Source organism: Brachypodium distachyon, chromosome 2, assembly GCF_000005505.3.
Source record: "Brachypodium distachyon strain Bd21 chromosome 2, Brachypodium_distachyon_v3.0, whole genome shotgun sequence".
Taxonomy (NCBI): Eukaryota; Viridiplantae; Streptophyta; class Magnoliopsida; order Poales; family Poaceae; genus Brachypodium; species Brachypodium distachyon.
The window spans coordinates 51,286,726-51,303,170 of record NC_016132.3 but is presented as its reverse complement, the minus strand read 5'-3'; the positions used below and the strand labels follow the sequence as shown (position 1 = coordinate 51,303,170).

The 16,445-nt window shown below is 42.5% G+C and overlaps 2 protein-coding genes across 2 annotated transcripts; one reads left to right on the top strand and one right to left on the bottom strand.

Annotated features, from left to right (window-relative positions):
- The first annotated feature begins 5,623 nt into the window (after window positions 1–5,623).
- Window positions 5,624–8,074, top strand: LOC100822020 (transcription factor bHLH123). The gene is made up of 7 exons (XM_003567141.4): window positions 5,624–5,997; window positions 6,101–6,584; window positions 6,711–6,818; window positions 6,983–7,048; window positions 7,215–7,280; window positions 7,380–7,436; window positions 7,531–8,074. Exons 1-7 carry the CDS (start codon window positions 5,750–5,752, stop codon window positions 7,678–7,680), a joined length of 1,179 nt encoding a protein of 392 aa, XP_003567189.1. The 5' UTR covers window positions 5,624–5,749; the 3' UTR covers window positions 7,681–8,074.
- A 3,126-nt stretch (window positions 8,075–11,200) lies between these two features.
- LOC100829171 (NAD(P)H dehydrogenase (quinone) FQR1) lies at window positions 11,201–15,016 on the bottom strand. Its single transcript, XM_010234140.3, has 4 exons — window positions 14,861–15,016; window positions 12,156–12,249; window positions 11,780–12,042; window positions 11,201–11,672 (listed from the first exon to the last, which is right to left on the bottom strand). The coding sequence occupies exons 1-4, from the start codon at window positions 14,881–14,883 to the stop codon at window positions 11,441–11,443; spliced, it is 612 nt and encodes a 203-aa protein (XP_010232442.1). The 5' UTR covers window positions 14,884–15,016; the 3' UTR covers window positions 11,201–11,440.
- Between the last annotated feature and the right edge of the window lie 1,429 nt (window positions 15,017–16,445).

Sequence of the window (16,445 nt, the reverse complement as noted above, 5' to 3'; positions counted from 1 at the left end):
TAAGGGAGCTCTTAGTGCCGCGTCTTCTACAGGGTAAGTACGTTGGGAGGAAGGCAGGTGGCTTTGCGTTAGTTGCGTCCTACTCTTAACTAACGCTGTCCGTTTCCGCGCAGTAGCAGGAAGGAGCTATACAAAACCGGGAGACCATCGCCTCTTTTTGTCTTCCTTGACAAGGATGTGTTCTTGCGGCGGTTTTTGTAATCAAGCCAGCCCAGCGCGCGCGCAGGAGCTTGGCGATAAGCAGTGTTTGTGTCATGAATCCAAAAGGAGATTTGGTAACGTTTCGTCAGCCATCAGGCAGTTGTGCTAGCTTTTGCATGCGGCCGCTTGCCTTTGGCTCTCTCTGCACGGCCGGGCATCACCGAGAGTCTGAGATATATATACTGCTAGTTTAGATCCTGGCTAGTTAACGCTGTAAGACGTACGGTGTCTGTGGTTGGAAGATCGAGTTTGTTAGATCCACTCCGGTTCGGGAACGGAACCAACCCTTCTTCCATATATTAATTGCAGGGATTGACCTTGGTTGTTTTCTCTTGCTTTCCGTCCATATATGTACACAACATGCTTATCTCAAGTTGTCGACATGACATGGTCAACTGGCCCCCCTACGGGTGTCAGCAGGGGCGTGGTGCTAGCTCTAGCTATCACTACAGCGGCTGTGGTGCGTATGTGCTTGAGAGCCATAATGGCTGGTGAGAAAGTATAACATGAGTATCATCAGCCTGCCATGAGTAGAGCAGTACTAGAACCGATCGACTGAAAACGGACAGGCAACACATCTCGAAAAGAAGAAAGAAAAGAAACCGGCGGGCATCGTCGTAAATGTAACACGTTTTACCGAGTCCTGCTGCAGTCCTTTCGGGGCCACCTGAACAGCCGGGAGGGAAGGGAGATGCCTGGCAAGGGATAGTGGGCGGCATGGCACGGGGAGCTAGCGGGGACGAGGGCGCGCGTACGGCTCAGCACGCGCTCTGTTGTTCCCTGCCACGCGCGCACGATTCGCTCGCTATTCGATCGCCGGCCATTGGTACTTGCGTGCCTCATCCCGTGCTCTCCTCACCCAGCCAGGCTGCCAGCCTGCCAGGCACGCATCAGCTGAAAGCCGGGACTTTGAGCCAGCAATGGCGCGCGCGGTCGCTTTCGGGTCCCCCTGGCTGGCTGCCCTGCATGAGCCGGCCTCGACGGCAGCCCGAATCTGGGCGGGGCCCTGTCCAGGTACGCGCGGGGGGCACGCGTGCGCCGCGGACGGCCCCACGTTGCAGTGCAGTGGGCTCGACGTCGGCGTGACGTCGCCGTCGACTCGCCCGATCATATCGAGCAAACGACATTGCCGCCGATCTTGCACAAGAGGAAAAAAAACAATTGCACCAACATTTATTCATCTTTTTGTGTGTGCATCGGTCAATTATTCGTCGGGAACTAAACTAAAATCATTTGCTCTCGGCTCCAGCATCGCCATCAGGGACGCCGCGGCGCAGACTAAAAAATTTCCTGCCTTTGCAAAACAGCGGTACGAAAACTTGGAAAAGAAAGAGATAAAGGGCGATGAAAAGAGGCCCAATGATCAAGGCCTTGATAACCGCGCAAAATTGAGTAGGGGTCCACACTACAGGGGAAAAGGCGCGCGAGGCCTCGACGCATAAACTAGATCTTGAGGCAGCTCGGGAACATCCCTTTTGTTGTTTTCTCGCGTTTGTCTGTAGCTGAAAGAGGGGGCGGGGCCGAACAGAATGGAGTCCATGGCCCCAAATCTCACCCCGTCTTTGTGCTCTAGGCATGCCTCAAGACAAGGGCCTAGATTCCTGGCCTTGCAAACACGTTGTCATATCACAAGCCTTGCTCCAACGATAAAGCACACACAAGCTTGCAGCACCAAAGCTGGAACTGGCTACCTGCTCAAAGCTATATAGCAAGCTATACGTACGTGGTGCTTTGCAAGCAGCAGTACTAGCTAAAGTCTGCGTGGATTGAGCTTGCTTTTCTCATAGAAATATGGGCAGTTATGCTTTGGATTAGGAGATGGAGGAACAGAGGGAGTGGAATCAGAAAGAAGTATATCCTACTTGCCTTATTGCTAAAAAGTGATGTACCTAGCCGATTAGCGTTTTTTTTGGGTAACATCTAGCTAGTTTGGTTATACTTGCCACTCAAGCTAGTTTCTTCCATAAAGAGCAAATCAACAACTCATATATAGAGCGCAACAGGCAATTACTAAATAGAAGTACTAGTGTCAGTTAAAGAACTCTAAGTAAAAGAATACAATGGTGTTATTAATATCTTCGTGATGACTAATTTTGGGTCAAACCCCGAAACAAGAGCGAACCCTGAAGCCTGAACGCAGAGGCTTAAATGAAACGAAGCTAGCGATTGATCTAGATCTGTATTCTGGAGGCAACACGCCATGATGGTTTTAGGTCCCCTCTTTTTTCCTAGCTTAGCAGTTGTGGTCCAATAGAGGTGCCCTCTTGATGAAGCAATACCTGGGAATATTTTAAAGCACTTCAACAACAAAATGAAGTCGAACCTCATTCCAGAAGGAAGGGTTAGTTAAATGAACTCTTCTTTTAAAGCGAAAGGCGGCTAAAATCTTAAACTTGGTCGCACTAATATATAGTCATTGTTGACTAGTACTGAAAAGTCTTATTTCTCTAGTTAAGGATGAATTGGAATGCCTCAAATTGGATATGGCACGCGTATACCACACGTTTATTTGGACCATAATTACATAATGAAAGAGCACTATATATCATTTACAAGTTGGTTCACGATGTCAAAAATTTACAGCTTGGTTCAAGGTCATCTGCTATGTCCTCTGCATCTAGATCCACTGCATCCACTACACATGGGCATGCATATATGGTGTGAGCTTTCTGCCTAAGCGATATCGACCTGGGCTAACCTAGTCGACCATCCGCCGGTAACATTTTGACATGTCACGGAACGGACCATCTTTGTTTTGAAGAACTAGCAGCGTGTAGGCTCTCCTGGCCGACCTGACAGGCTGACACGTACGGAACGGACCACATTTCGTGGTTACCAGTCTTACGAAACAAGCCATGCACAAAGCTCTGGCTCCGTCCCAAATTAACTTAACTCACGTAGATTTATATACATTCTTATACAAATTCACGTCAATTAAATGAATTGGTCTTTGTGCATGAGAACAAATTAATGAGTTGGAAGAGAAAGAACTTAGAAGAATTGCCAATCGATGGATTACGGTAAGCACGAAATGAGGCCATGAGTGAGTTAACCATCTCCTTCGTACTTTTACAAAGAAGTAAAGCAACGATATCATGTCCCTTTGTACTCAAGCAAATACGCATCAATCAACCTCGCGCGCGCTAGCTTGCTAGGGTCAATGAGTCCAGTCCAAAAGATAATTCCCTCGGAGTGATTACCAGCTGTAATGACTCTACTCACTTCACAACTGGATACATTAATTCTCCATTGGCCATGTTCTTGGATATATATGCTCTTGAGTTAACTTGGAAAGCTGCATTTTTCAGACCCTCATCTGTTCAGGGGACCTATCGTATATACGATCTCGGGTTAATATGGAAAGCTCCATCACTCGGGCTCTCATCTGTTCAGGCATAGGAATACAAGCGGGATCTCTTATATGTCCTGCTTCTAGGCTAACATTAAGATTTCAAGCAAAAAAATAAACTAGAAAATCCTTATTGGTCTAGAAGCGGAATATAAGCGAGATCCTGCATGTATCCCTGTCAAAGAAACCTATCATATGTACTATGGCACTTTGGCCACTTTGTTATTATAGGTTAATGCCTGGTCAAAACCATGCATACCTTCAAAATACAAGCATGATGTCACCTTTTCTCAATGCATGACGCATTATGTTTCATTAAGACAACGTTCTGACCAAGCATTACTATATTAATATGTGATTTTTACGACATGATATTTATGTCATCAGATTCATCTTTAAAAAGTACTTACTGGTAATTATGTCTTCTTCATATAAATCACATGTTAATAAAGTAATTGTTGGCCAAAGCCTTTTCTTAAAGAAACCTAATATACTAAAGAATGGGAGTACATATACGATCATGGTTCCATAAAAATTGAATACACGTCATCATGAAAATGTTTTCTAGGAAATTAAGATGTTTACGTGTTTAAGGATATGTATTGGCTTCCTACACACTCACATAATGCGACAACTGAATCGCGGAGCTTGAAGATGGACGAAGTCACCACAAGCACCTTGCTATCTATCTGGGTGTGTTACCTTCCACTCAAAGGATATTTTGTCTAGCGGGACACACAAAGGACGTCAAACATGGGGTTTCTCTAGTATGCCATGGATATACAACCATCTTCACCACCCAAGCAACATTTACAATAGAGGATCTTATATACACAAAGAATTTTGAATTTCTTTTTGATAATGAGGTCGAAATTCGCTGGAGTGGTGATTAACAATGGCAATAGACTGATGCCTGCATTTAGTTTGTCAAAACAAAGGTGAAGTTTCTTTGGAATAAATATATGAGTGAATTCCACCTTTCTATCCCCTCTAAGAAATTAAAGTTCGTGACACACTCTACCCCGTTTATAAAAAAAAATCCTTTTTTTTACCCATTTAAGATACTTTTGATACACTTTGTACCCATTTAAGATTTTCAATCATCTTAACATAGTAGCCTCACATGTCAGGCCTACATCACCCGTCCACGCTGGAGGCATATCTCTAAAGATCCTATACGTACGCTTCCAACAAGCAAGGGTTTAAATTTCAAACCAGGGTTTCAAATTTCAAAGAACTTTTACAAAATCATTTTGGCATTATCACGACCAAAATTAATTGAATTTATTCTGACTTTGATCAAACCTATATGCCAGGGTTTACATTTTGTTTGGATCTAGTTCAATATTTCAAGGTGGAAATTTTATTTCCCACCGAAAATTTGAAATTTCCAATAGTCGTGCTCAAGTTGGTTAAGCCACAGATCGGCAGGCGACCGAACACACTTAGTGGCCACATAGGCCAGGCCTTTGGGGCCACACAACCAGGATTCAAATAAAATTTAAATCCTACAATATATATAAGTCTTGTCAAAATTCATCTAGATTCAATGAATTTCGATCGAGATAATACCAGATTTTGGTGAGCTTCAGAATTTTAGGCTCGCCCAAATTTCCAACTTGGTCAGAAGCGTATTCAGGAGATACACCTCCGACGTGGGCGTGCCACGTAAGCCTGACATGTGGGTTCACTCTGCTAGCATGGCCAAAAACAATCGTAAAAAGGGTAATGACCTGTCAAAGGTTTCTTAAATGGGGCAAGCAAAGGAATATTTTCCAAAAAGGGTAAATTATGTGTCACAAATTAACTATCTTAAAGAGGGTAGAGCCTTACAAAATATAATAGTTTAACAACCAGTGTTCTGAGCAATGCAACGTGGTGCCAAATAGAGCCAAGTTAGCTAGCTTAAATGATCAACTTGAGATATTCTTGTCAACATACACATAAGTAAATAAAAATAAGAATAAGAAGGAAAAAGTAAGACCCTGATGGCATTAGCAACTCTCTTTTGTCCCCCTCGAAAAGTCAGACTCCCTTATACAAGTCCACTAGTTTCGATGGTACAACACACCATATGTTTCGCCTACATATATACCCAGATTCCTCCACTTTCCCCTCGTTCCACCCAACTTACTACTAAACACATCAACAAGCGAAACATCACCCACATCAACAAGCGACGACAAAGGGCCGGGATCCATGGCCGACGAGTGGTGGAGCAGTAGTACTTCTCAGAGGAGCCACGGCACGTCGGCGTGCACGGCCGCGCCACTCATGGACACCGGTCACGCAGCCGCATGCGGCTGGACGTCCCCCGCCGCGGAGTCGACGAGCTCAATAACCTTCCAAGATCCCCACAGGAGCAGCTGTGCCACCACTCATCAGCCTTCATCCGATGCCGCTTCCTCGCTCGGAGATCCACACATGGATTGGACGCACGCCTTCTTGTAAGTTCCCTCAATTCCATCTAGCTTCCACATCACACGCCCGGCCGCCGGGCGCATCGATGGCTAAAACTAAAACGTCCTTTGGATGCATGATCGGTTCCAGGAGCGGGAGAAGCGACGCGAGCTTCCAAGCCGTGCTTCAAGACGCCATGGGCCCGGCGTCTACGACCTCCTCGAGGCCCTTGTTTCGAGCTCATCAGTCGGCGGCCGACGATACCGTGATGAATAATAACCCGTTCAGGAACATGAGCCATGGTTTCAGCTTGCTAGACCAGGCACCTCCTGCTGCAGCAGCATCGTCGTCCCCGTACGGCACGGCGCCGGCGTTGCAACAAGGCATGTTCGACGCCGCCGCCGAGGCTTCTAACACTTCGATGTTCGGGGAGTGCCAGTCCACTGCGAGCTACGACGCCCAGGCGATACAGTTGTCTACGCAGATGCAGGGCGGCGGTGCACAGCAGCTTCAGTACTTGTCCGGCGGCGGCGGCGGCTACATGCCTTTCGGGGGTGGCCCTTTGTCCTCGCAGCTTCTCTTGCAAGCCCTACAACCCAAGACCAGCTACAGCCCCAACACCCTCATGGCGAAGGTAATTATTAAGCACATGAATACACGACCGATTGACCAATGACCACTAGCTAGCTAGTCGCGTACGTATATATATATAGCTAGGGTTTCGTCAATATGTAACCTCAGTTTCTCCTCCGGCCTGCAGTCTGCCGAACGCGCCAGCTCACCGGCGGCGAGGAAAAACGAACCGGACTCCCCCGCCGCAGCGAAAAGGCCACGGATCGAGGCACCGTCGCCGTTGCCCACGTTTAAGGTGCGGCGCACTTCGAGAAGATTTCCTTTTTGATCTCTTTCTGCACTTCAGGGTCTCCCTTTTTGTTGCTTTGATCGATGGCTCGTGGTTGTTTGCGAGCATCGATGGATGATGACTTTTGGATTGCATAAAAATTTCTTTTGTGTTGTGCTTTCGAGCTGCAGGTAAGGAAAGAGAAGCTAGGGGACAGAATCACTGCGCTCCAGCAACTAGTCTCGCCTTTTGGAAAGGTATTAGTTCTTTCTGCTCTGTATGTATATATCAACTTCCTATATACCTTGAGATATCTCTCCTCCCCGTTCCAGTTACCGGAGAGAACAAAAGTGCTCTTGTACTAAACTCGTCCGAGATCGACAATGACCTAACTTGTCGTTTATATATCCATTCGCACTTTAGACTGATACGGCATCGGTTCTTCACGAAGCCAACGAATACATCAAGTTCCTCCATGACCAAGTTGCGGTGAGTGTCCGAAAATTCCATGCCCTGCGTTGCTGCGTCGACATTTTTCGTTCATTCAACAAAAATATCTAATAATGTACACGCTACGAATCCCTGCAGTCTCTCACATATCCGTACTTGAAGAATGTGAACCAAATGCAGCAGTTCCAGCAGAAGGTAACAAAATAAGGTTTCTTATGTTAATTATTCATTTATGTTTACGGAGCTGCATTAATTTGTTCATGGCATTTTCTTGCTCCTAACTAAGTAGGGATCCGAGAATGCGAAGGAAGCCGGTGAGCCAAAGAAAGATCTCCGAAGCCGAGGTCTGTGCCTTGTCCCGGTGGCGACGACCTACACGGTGGCGAGCGAGACGATGCCGGAGTTCTGGCACCCGACATTTGGAGGCACATTTAGATAGAGATATACTAGGTAGTTTAATTAGCTTGCTGCAACTACAAGTACGTGCTAATTAAGCAATGTGTACAAGTGCAAATTACAAACATAACACAGAGCGTTGAAGCAAAATCAAAGCAAAAAACATGTGTTGCTAGCGTACTAAGATATACACGCATCTATGTATGTGCACGGTGATCATCAAACGGAATTTAAGTACCTAGCCTGAGAAGAAAAGCATGGGGCAATCATCTAACCAGTAAGAGGTGATGATACAGGGCTAGTCTTCGAATTGAAGACAGGCTAAATTACTCATATGAAAATGTAGGGACAGGTGGAAGAGAGACCGATTTGAGGCTCCGCATCCATACTGTGTGTATACAGAACGCAATGATGTTATAGTGTTGTATGAAAAGTTAGGTTTGGTGTCTGAGTGATGAAAATGTTTTGGTAGCTGAGCAAAATTTCAAATAGATGAGGGATTAATTAGTTCGAGTAACAAAGGCCTCTGGATAAAGATTTTTAGAGGAATTTCAACCGTAAAAACACACACATGAGTAGTCTCTGCTGACGGGCATGGGCATGCCCGTCAACATAACGGACTCGACACCGCTTGTTAGAGAATACCACTCCGCAGACCCATTAGGACTACTTCTACATATTTTTTGTTCTTTCGTCTTTGATATCGTGGCCCTGTTACACTTGTTGGGCCAATTTTTGGCCCATCAAGAAAAATACATTGTTCTCAGCGTTTCGTGAACTATAGCCTACTTGTCCGGGTTTTAGGCCGATTTTTGATATCGTACTCAAGTACATATTTTTGGGCTTCTTTTGTGCCTGGTCGACAAAACTCACGGTTATTGACTTTTTCATGGGCTACATCCCACAATTTTTTTGGAATTTTGACCGTTTTCTGTTATGGTCAACCCATGTACACTTTTTCGGGTCATTTTTGGCCAGTCGAAAAAAAATCACCATTTATGTCCTTTTCAGGGACTACAGCCCACATTTTTCATCTTTTGGCTTTTCTGCTATAGCCAACTTTTTTTTTGACCAATTTTTTGATATCTTGGACCCCGTTAAACTTTTTCAAGTCGTTTTTGGCAGGTCGGAAAAAATCATCGTTTTGGGCATTTTCCTAGGCTGCGGACTATGTTTGTTCCACACTTGTTTGATTTTTCTGACATCGTGAACATTGAAACACGTTCCGTGCCTCTTTGGCCGATTGAGAAAATCACCATGCGCTGGGCGATTTCGTGGGCAATAGCCCGTGTTTTCCTGGTTTCCGCTGATTTTCTGATATCTTGAACTCCCTTACAAGTTTTTCGAGCCATTCTTTGGCAAGTCTAAAACAATTTATGTTCTGCGGGTTTTCGCGGCCCCCACCTTTTTTGGGGTTTTCTACAAATTTTGTGACATCGTGACCTTCAGTACACATTTTCGCACCATTTTTGTCGAGTCGAGAAAAATCATCGGTGTGGTTGTTTTCGTTTCTTATAGCTAGCCCACATTTTTGGGGGTTTGGGGGCTTTTTTACCATTTGAGAAAATCAACGCTCTAGGCATTTTGTTGGGTTTTGGCCCATTTTCGGATATGACGACCCCCGATACATGTTTTCGATCCTTTTTTGCCGGTCAGGAACAATTACCGTCCCGAGTGTTCTTGCAAGTTGGCTATAGCCCACTTTTTTGGGTTTTCGGCCGATTATTCAATATCATGACCTCATGTACACATTTTCGTCCGATTGAGAAAAAATTATTCTAGGCTTTTTCGTAGGCTACAACCCATGTTTTTTGGGTTCTGTTTGATTTTCCAATATCTGGTACACATTTTTGGGCTGTTACCGGTTAGTCAAGAGAAATCACCGTTCTTAATGTTTTCGTGAGCTATAACCCACTATGTTTTTGGGCTTTGCCGATTTTCCGATAGTTTTTACCCCGATATGCATTTTTAGGCCATTTTTAGCAGTTAAGGGAAAATCACCGCCGTGGTTGATTTTTGGGTTTTTGTTTGATATTCTCATCCGGTAGATTTTCGTGGCGTTATTGTCCACTCAGGAGAAATCACCCTTCCGTACATTTTCGTGAGCTATAGCCAGATTGGCTAAAACTCAAAATAAAATGTGTGGTATAGCCCCCCAAAATGTCTAGAATTAGGATTTTTCTCGACAACCAAAAATAGACCTAATAAACATATAATTGGGGTTGCGATATCGGAAAATGAGTGAAAAAAAAGGTGGAATATCGCACATGAATTTTAATTGACCGGCCAAAAATTGCACCAAAATATTTACCGGCATCATGATATCGAAAATAGAAGCGGGGGAAGCAGAGAACAGTCGTACGAACAGTCGTACTTCGTAGAACAAGCAAGGGACTGATCCAAACCGACAGAGGCTTGAGACATGCTTCACTTCAGAAGAAGTCGGTTTGTTTTAGCTGCTGAACCGCGGGGGGTTGGGTCGCTCCAGGCTAGCAGTAAAGGCCCACAAACGTCGAGGTCAGATTCACCTTGGACTCGGATCATGCAATGATGCAAGGCCCAGCGCTAGAAGTAAAGGCCCACAACAGGAATGGGAGGACTGTAGCTATATGGGCTTTGTACTCCGTGTATCTAGGCTCACACAATATGCTGTATGTTTCCCCTAAAAAAAATGCTGTATGTTCTAAGATTACATGAATCCTGCCCAAGAATATGGGTGACTAATTTGTAGGATTATAATATACAAAGATAAATCAATATATATTCATAAAGAATACTCCCTCCATTTCACAAAGATTTGCGTATTTTGTTTCGTTAAGACAAGACTTTGACCAAAAATTACATTACTAATATGTAATCTATATGATACAAAATCATGATTACTGGAAAAAACTTTTAAAGACGAATCTATTAATATAAATTTCATATATGTAAAATCACGTATTAATAGAGTTATTATTGGTCAAAACCTTGTCTTAACGAAACAAAATACGCCAACTTTTGTGAAATGGAGAGAGTATTTCATAGAAAATATACCTCCTTAGTTAAATAATTAGCCTTAAGATTTTGACTACTACTCCCTCCGATCCTAAATTGTTGTCAAAATATTACATGTATCTAGACGCTTTTTAAGAATAGATACATTCATATTTGGGCAAATTTGGGTCAAGAATTTAGAATCAGAGTAATAAGTACCAATCATTTTCATTTTTGGCACTTCTCCATTGACTAAAAAAAGCCAACAGACTTCTATGATTTTTCCAAGGTATAGCGTATAATCAAACATCCACTTGATCGACAACGCAATATACGTTTTCGTTTATTTGTATGTGTGTTTTTCGTCCTGCAAATAAAAGAAGCCTTTAATATCATTCCGGATCCGGAATACTCTAATCAAACTAGTTCGAAAAAATGTGTCAGATCTAACCTGAAGAGACTAATAGGTTTAATATAGTATTGTAGTGTTTCTAGGATTGACATCTGACAGAATGTTAACTCAACTGCGATTAGATTGTAGTGTACGTTGCCCTGAGACAAGAGAACAGTACTGCTCTACCCAGGAGTAACAGCCAAAATAACCTTTTCATCAATATATATAATGCAAAACACAATCCAATCCCAAATTACAATCAATTAAGCATACATATGACGCAGGCTGCAACATATAAGTTCCACAAAGCCATACACCAATTTCTAAACACCACAATAGAACAGACCAAGCTATTGCCGATATGGTGAAGTTGTATTTTTAATATATTTTTTACGATATGTGCGGACGGCAGAGGCCAAATGCGTCAACAAGGTTAAGCTGTGCCCTTGAGTTTCTTCGCGATGCCGGCAAAGTACTTGCCCTGGTGAAAGGCGTGCTCCAGTTCCATCTCAGATGGCCACCTTGAACCATCAGAGGCGAATGTGCCTGCGCCATATGGGCTGCCACCCTGAACTTTGTCCATGTCGAACAGCTTGGCACCAAAGGTGTACCCGACTGGCACGAACACCATGCCATGGTGAGTCAACTGGGTTACTGTCGTCAACCTGAGGAGAGTAGCCAGAAAAGAAATGATAACAAGATCAATTTATGATGATATTTCAATATGAGGTTCTTTTTAAGTTTTAACACGATGATGCGGGACGACACTTACGCTGTAGTCTCCTGGCCGCCACCCTGAGTTCCGGTACTGAAGAAGATGCCTGCGGGTTTGCCTGCAAGGCTCTGCTCCCTCCAGAGGCCACCGGTTGCATCAAAGAATGCCTTCATTTGTGCAGCCATCATGCCAAACCTTGTAGGAAAGCCAAAGAGGATCCCATCTGCTTCTGCGAGTTCTTGTGGCGTGATGATTGGCACATCAGGCTTCGGAGGTGCCCCCATCTTTCCAAGTACTTCCTCAGTGAGAGTTTCAGGGACCTTTCAGATGGTAATAAGAGTCATGCATGCAAAAATTGCACTCATTATTTTTACACTACCAAAACAATTCGAACAAGTTATATTTGCTGTGATCCAAGATGATATGGACCAACCTGCCATATTTTAGCCTCAACACCTTCAACTGATGAGACACCTTTCTGGATCTCTTCAGCTAATTTAGCAACATGTCCATACATAGAGTAGTACCTGTGCAAGAATCAAAGCACTTTTTACAAATGTTTGCCCTGGTTACTGAAGTACAAAAACTTACTTTTCTTGTTCAACTTGATCTTGTTATTTACTTCTGCTTCCTTTTAAGAATTTCGATAGTTATGCTTGGATTCAAGGAATAAAAAAAACATTGCATGGATTATATGGTGATAAAAAGGTACCGTTCTCTCATCTGATGAGAATATATAAAGGTGCCTATGTATATATAATCACATAATACTTGCACATAAATCAACTACTTAGCAAGTAATGAAAATAACTCAATCTATGAAAACAAAACAAAAAAGTTATTTTTACTATAACCGATGATGAGAAAGAAAACATAACTGGGAGCATGTTGTGTTCACTTTTCTCTCATTCAAGAAAACATGACACACATGCAGTGGACCAACAAATTATATCACAGCTCGGGCTCTAATAAGATTAAGGAAGTCATAGAACGACAATATTCAAATTTTCTGTCAAGGAGTAAAGTGCATTGAAATATCTAAACGCTTCAAAATTCATGGTTGCTAAATTCTAAATTTGGTAGTTAAAAGTCCATATCCGAAGTAATATGATAAACATACAACTTGCATTAGGTAGGTCCTATAAACACCTCCATTGGTAGTGCTACAACGGTTAGTTATGTACTGAAACTATTTAATTAACAAACTGAACAGAAGGCATGAGATAGTTAAAAAAATGTCTGGCTCATAAGAATATTGTTTTTCTTTCTCGAACCCACACCTAAGTGCATGTCATTTTCATTAGACGAAGCCCCTAGATGGCGAAAGTTAAGAAGGCCCAAAGCCAACACCAAAACTCAAAAAACACCGAAAAGGAAGAACAAAAGAGAAATGGCAAAGGCCAAAAAAGAAGAGAAAAAACTCAAGAACAGTACACTATCCTACAGGAGAAAGAGGCTAGTCAGGAGCCGGGAATGCAGTGGCAATCTTCGAAGGGCCTTGGCGCCAAAATATTGTTTGATATTAAAATGTGATTCATGGATGAAGTACATAAGGCCAAACGATATTGCTTAATTTCATAAAGTCATTTACTCATCATATTATTAACCTTTTTACATTTCATTTCATCATGCAACTGAACCCCTGAATTAACAAGTGCCAAAGAACCCACAAATATACAGAAATCTATATAACTTCCTGCTCTTCACTTCAGTACTGCCTACCAGTTGGCCTTTAGCTCATAAAAACATAGGAGCTAGCATACATGGACGTACTGTCTGAGCCTCTCCTAGTTTTTCATTAAAAAAATGTGGATTCCAGAGGAAACCACATCATAAGACAGAAACATCTACATAATCACAGAAAAGGAAATTTGATTTCCCTTGACGTGTCAAAAAATTAAATGTGCAAATCAACACGATGGGAGTGACATCCAAAGTTTAATAACACCATCTGATACGCATAAGCATGTAAGGAACTCGAAAGATAACTAAAAAGGCTAGAAATGTTCAGAACGGTAAGCTGGAAAAGAGAAACCATTTATCCTCTGGGGAATACTATAAACATTTCACTGCAGTTTGTACAAGTCCATAAAAACTAAAATAGTACTCCCTCCGCTCCATAATAAGTGTTTCAGATTTAGTACACATTTAGTACAAAGTTGCACTAAGTCTGAGACACTTATTATGGACAGGAGGGAGTATGAATGTACAGAATAATATAATAAGATAACTTTGAGTTCATTGTAAATTTGTAACAGTCTAACAGAGACAGGTATGCATGCCATTCTCATATAAATTATGGTGTATGCAAATTCATCCTATGCATGACACCCAGTGGGTGAGAAATTAACTGAAAATGAAGAAACATGTCGCTCTCACCACTAGTCCATAGGCCTATCCTTCGTGAAGGGTGAAGTTGATAGAGATATCACACAAGATTTTCCTTCTCAAAATCTTAATCTGTGATTAAAATATGTAAGCGCTGCACCACTTATACAGACCATGAGCTCTAGTCTAACATTGTCGGTGTGTCACTAATTTTTATTTCGGGGCCAATCAGCGGAACTGGAAAAATGGGGCAGAGTGGCCCAGGTGTGAGAAAAGAGGGCGGCACAATTAGCGCCGGAGCCCACCACCATTTGGCCCCATTGACGCATCAATTCCATCCAGGATCAAAACCTACCATCATGATTGAGACCCTGACAGACAAAAATCAACACTGAAGCATTGAAGTCCAAGTTGTCCTCCCAGTCCTTAACTCCTCTCGCGATCAAATTATCTGTGCTTATTGACCAAACCACATCTGCTAATCTGCCAATCTATTGATCTTATCTACGAACAAACCTATGAAACCCAAAGCCATTCGGCATCTAACTGATTGGAATTCAGACTTTATATCAAGATTTATTCCCAAAGAGTAAAATCAGAAAGGGTTTTGGGATTGGGATTGTCAAAATATCGTAAGCCCTAAAAACTCAAAGACAAAGACAAGATCAATTGTTGCATCGGACCAATCTTGGATGGGAATACACAAGACATGCCAGGAAAACAGGTTGTTCAGATGTTTTCTCCGCAAAATGGGAAATTTCAGGGGGCAGGGAACCTAACTAGAAGAAAGACAGTGGTGCGGATGCTTACACGACATAGACCTTGACCGCCATTGGAGAGGCGTCGGAACTCCTGGGGCGGCTGGAGATCTAGCAATTGGAGAGGGGGCGAGTCCGCGAGTGTAGTGACCTGGGGCCCCGGTCTTCTGGTGTCAGTTTTGGGTAGTGGAGAGGATTTATAGGCCCCGGGATGTTGCTTTGATTTGACCACGAATATTAGTTAAGTGTTTTTAACTGTAAAATATTACTTTTTCCGATCCTAATTTTTTGGAGGGATTGTTAGTGTTTTAGTTCAATTGAACAAGGTAGTAGTTAAATTTTCGTTAGCATACACACATCCTATTCGTACGCATGTATATTACTACCTTCGTCCCATATTAAATGACTTTCTATTATATGTATATGGACGCTTTTTACGCATAGATACATCCATGTTTGACAAATTTTAGTCAGTTAATATGAGATGGAGGAAGCATATGTTATGCTTTCGGATCAATCTTCAAATTTTAAGTCAAATGTTGAAAAAAAAAATTAAACTAGCAAATTCCAAGCAGCCAAATAAGCAAAGATTCCGTTTGCATGATTGTAACCGTAGGTGTTTGTTTCTTTTCTACTCCCTCCATTTCACAATTGTTGTCTCAAATTTGACTTAAAATAAATGTATCTATTCCTAAAAAAATATGTAGATACATGTAATATTTCGTCAAGCATTATGAAACGGAGCGAGTACATTACTTTTCTAGAATTCTTTTCTTCATTTGTTTGGGTCATGAAGTTCCCGTGATCAGTTTATCTTATTTTTAACATTAAACCATAAGTGATGCACGCTTGCGTTTCCACAGTATAAATACATATATTAATTTTCGCAAAGATGTGACCTTCGAGGGGTCGAATTTTGGTGGACAGCTAACATATCTCACTGAGAAACAGAAATTTCACACGGACTGATACAAAAAGTTTTGTTTTCGCTGATGTGGCAACGAAAAACACTGTCCCATTTTCACAAGTAAAATTATGTTTTTATTTCTATTGTGTAAAGTTTTGTCTTCCATTTCTATATTTTCCATTTTCAGCTCTACTGCAACGGATAACGATTTCGGCATCCTCAGCATAGCCGGATTATCATCTATGTATTTTTGCGTGTGTTGTCCCGGTTCGGTTGCGTCCCGTGCCTAAAGATCCTTTCACGGACTGACTGGAAAGACCTTTGGTTGTGGTTATCTGGAGGATGGAAGAATTTGTTCGATGCTATGTAGTTGTTTTTGTGTTCCCCACTACCGCCCCTGTCAATTCTCAAGAGAAGGAAGGCGCTAGAGTATCACGGAAAGCTCAGGATCCTACCCTGCAGTGATGTTACCAGGTCACATTTCCTAGAAAACACACTCGAAATTCAGGGTTTCGCTTCAGACTTTCCGAACGAAGCATGACATAACCAACTTATTGCTCATTCCGTCTCCTGACATCTAATTGTATAGATTTTTAATTTTTTATACAGATTCACGTCACTTATTTTGAGAGGTCATTTATTTTAAGACGGAGGGAGTACGTCTTTCCACGATTGGTTTCGTTATAAAATCGGAGGATACATCTTGGAGGCAGTAGTCATTTCAATCGAA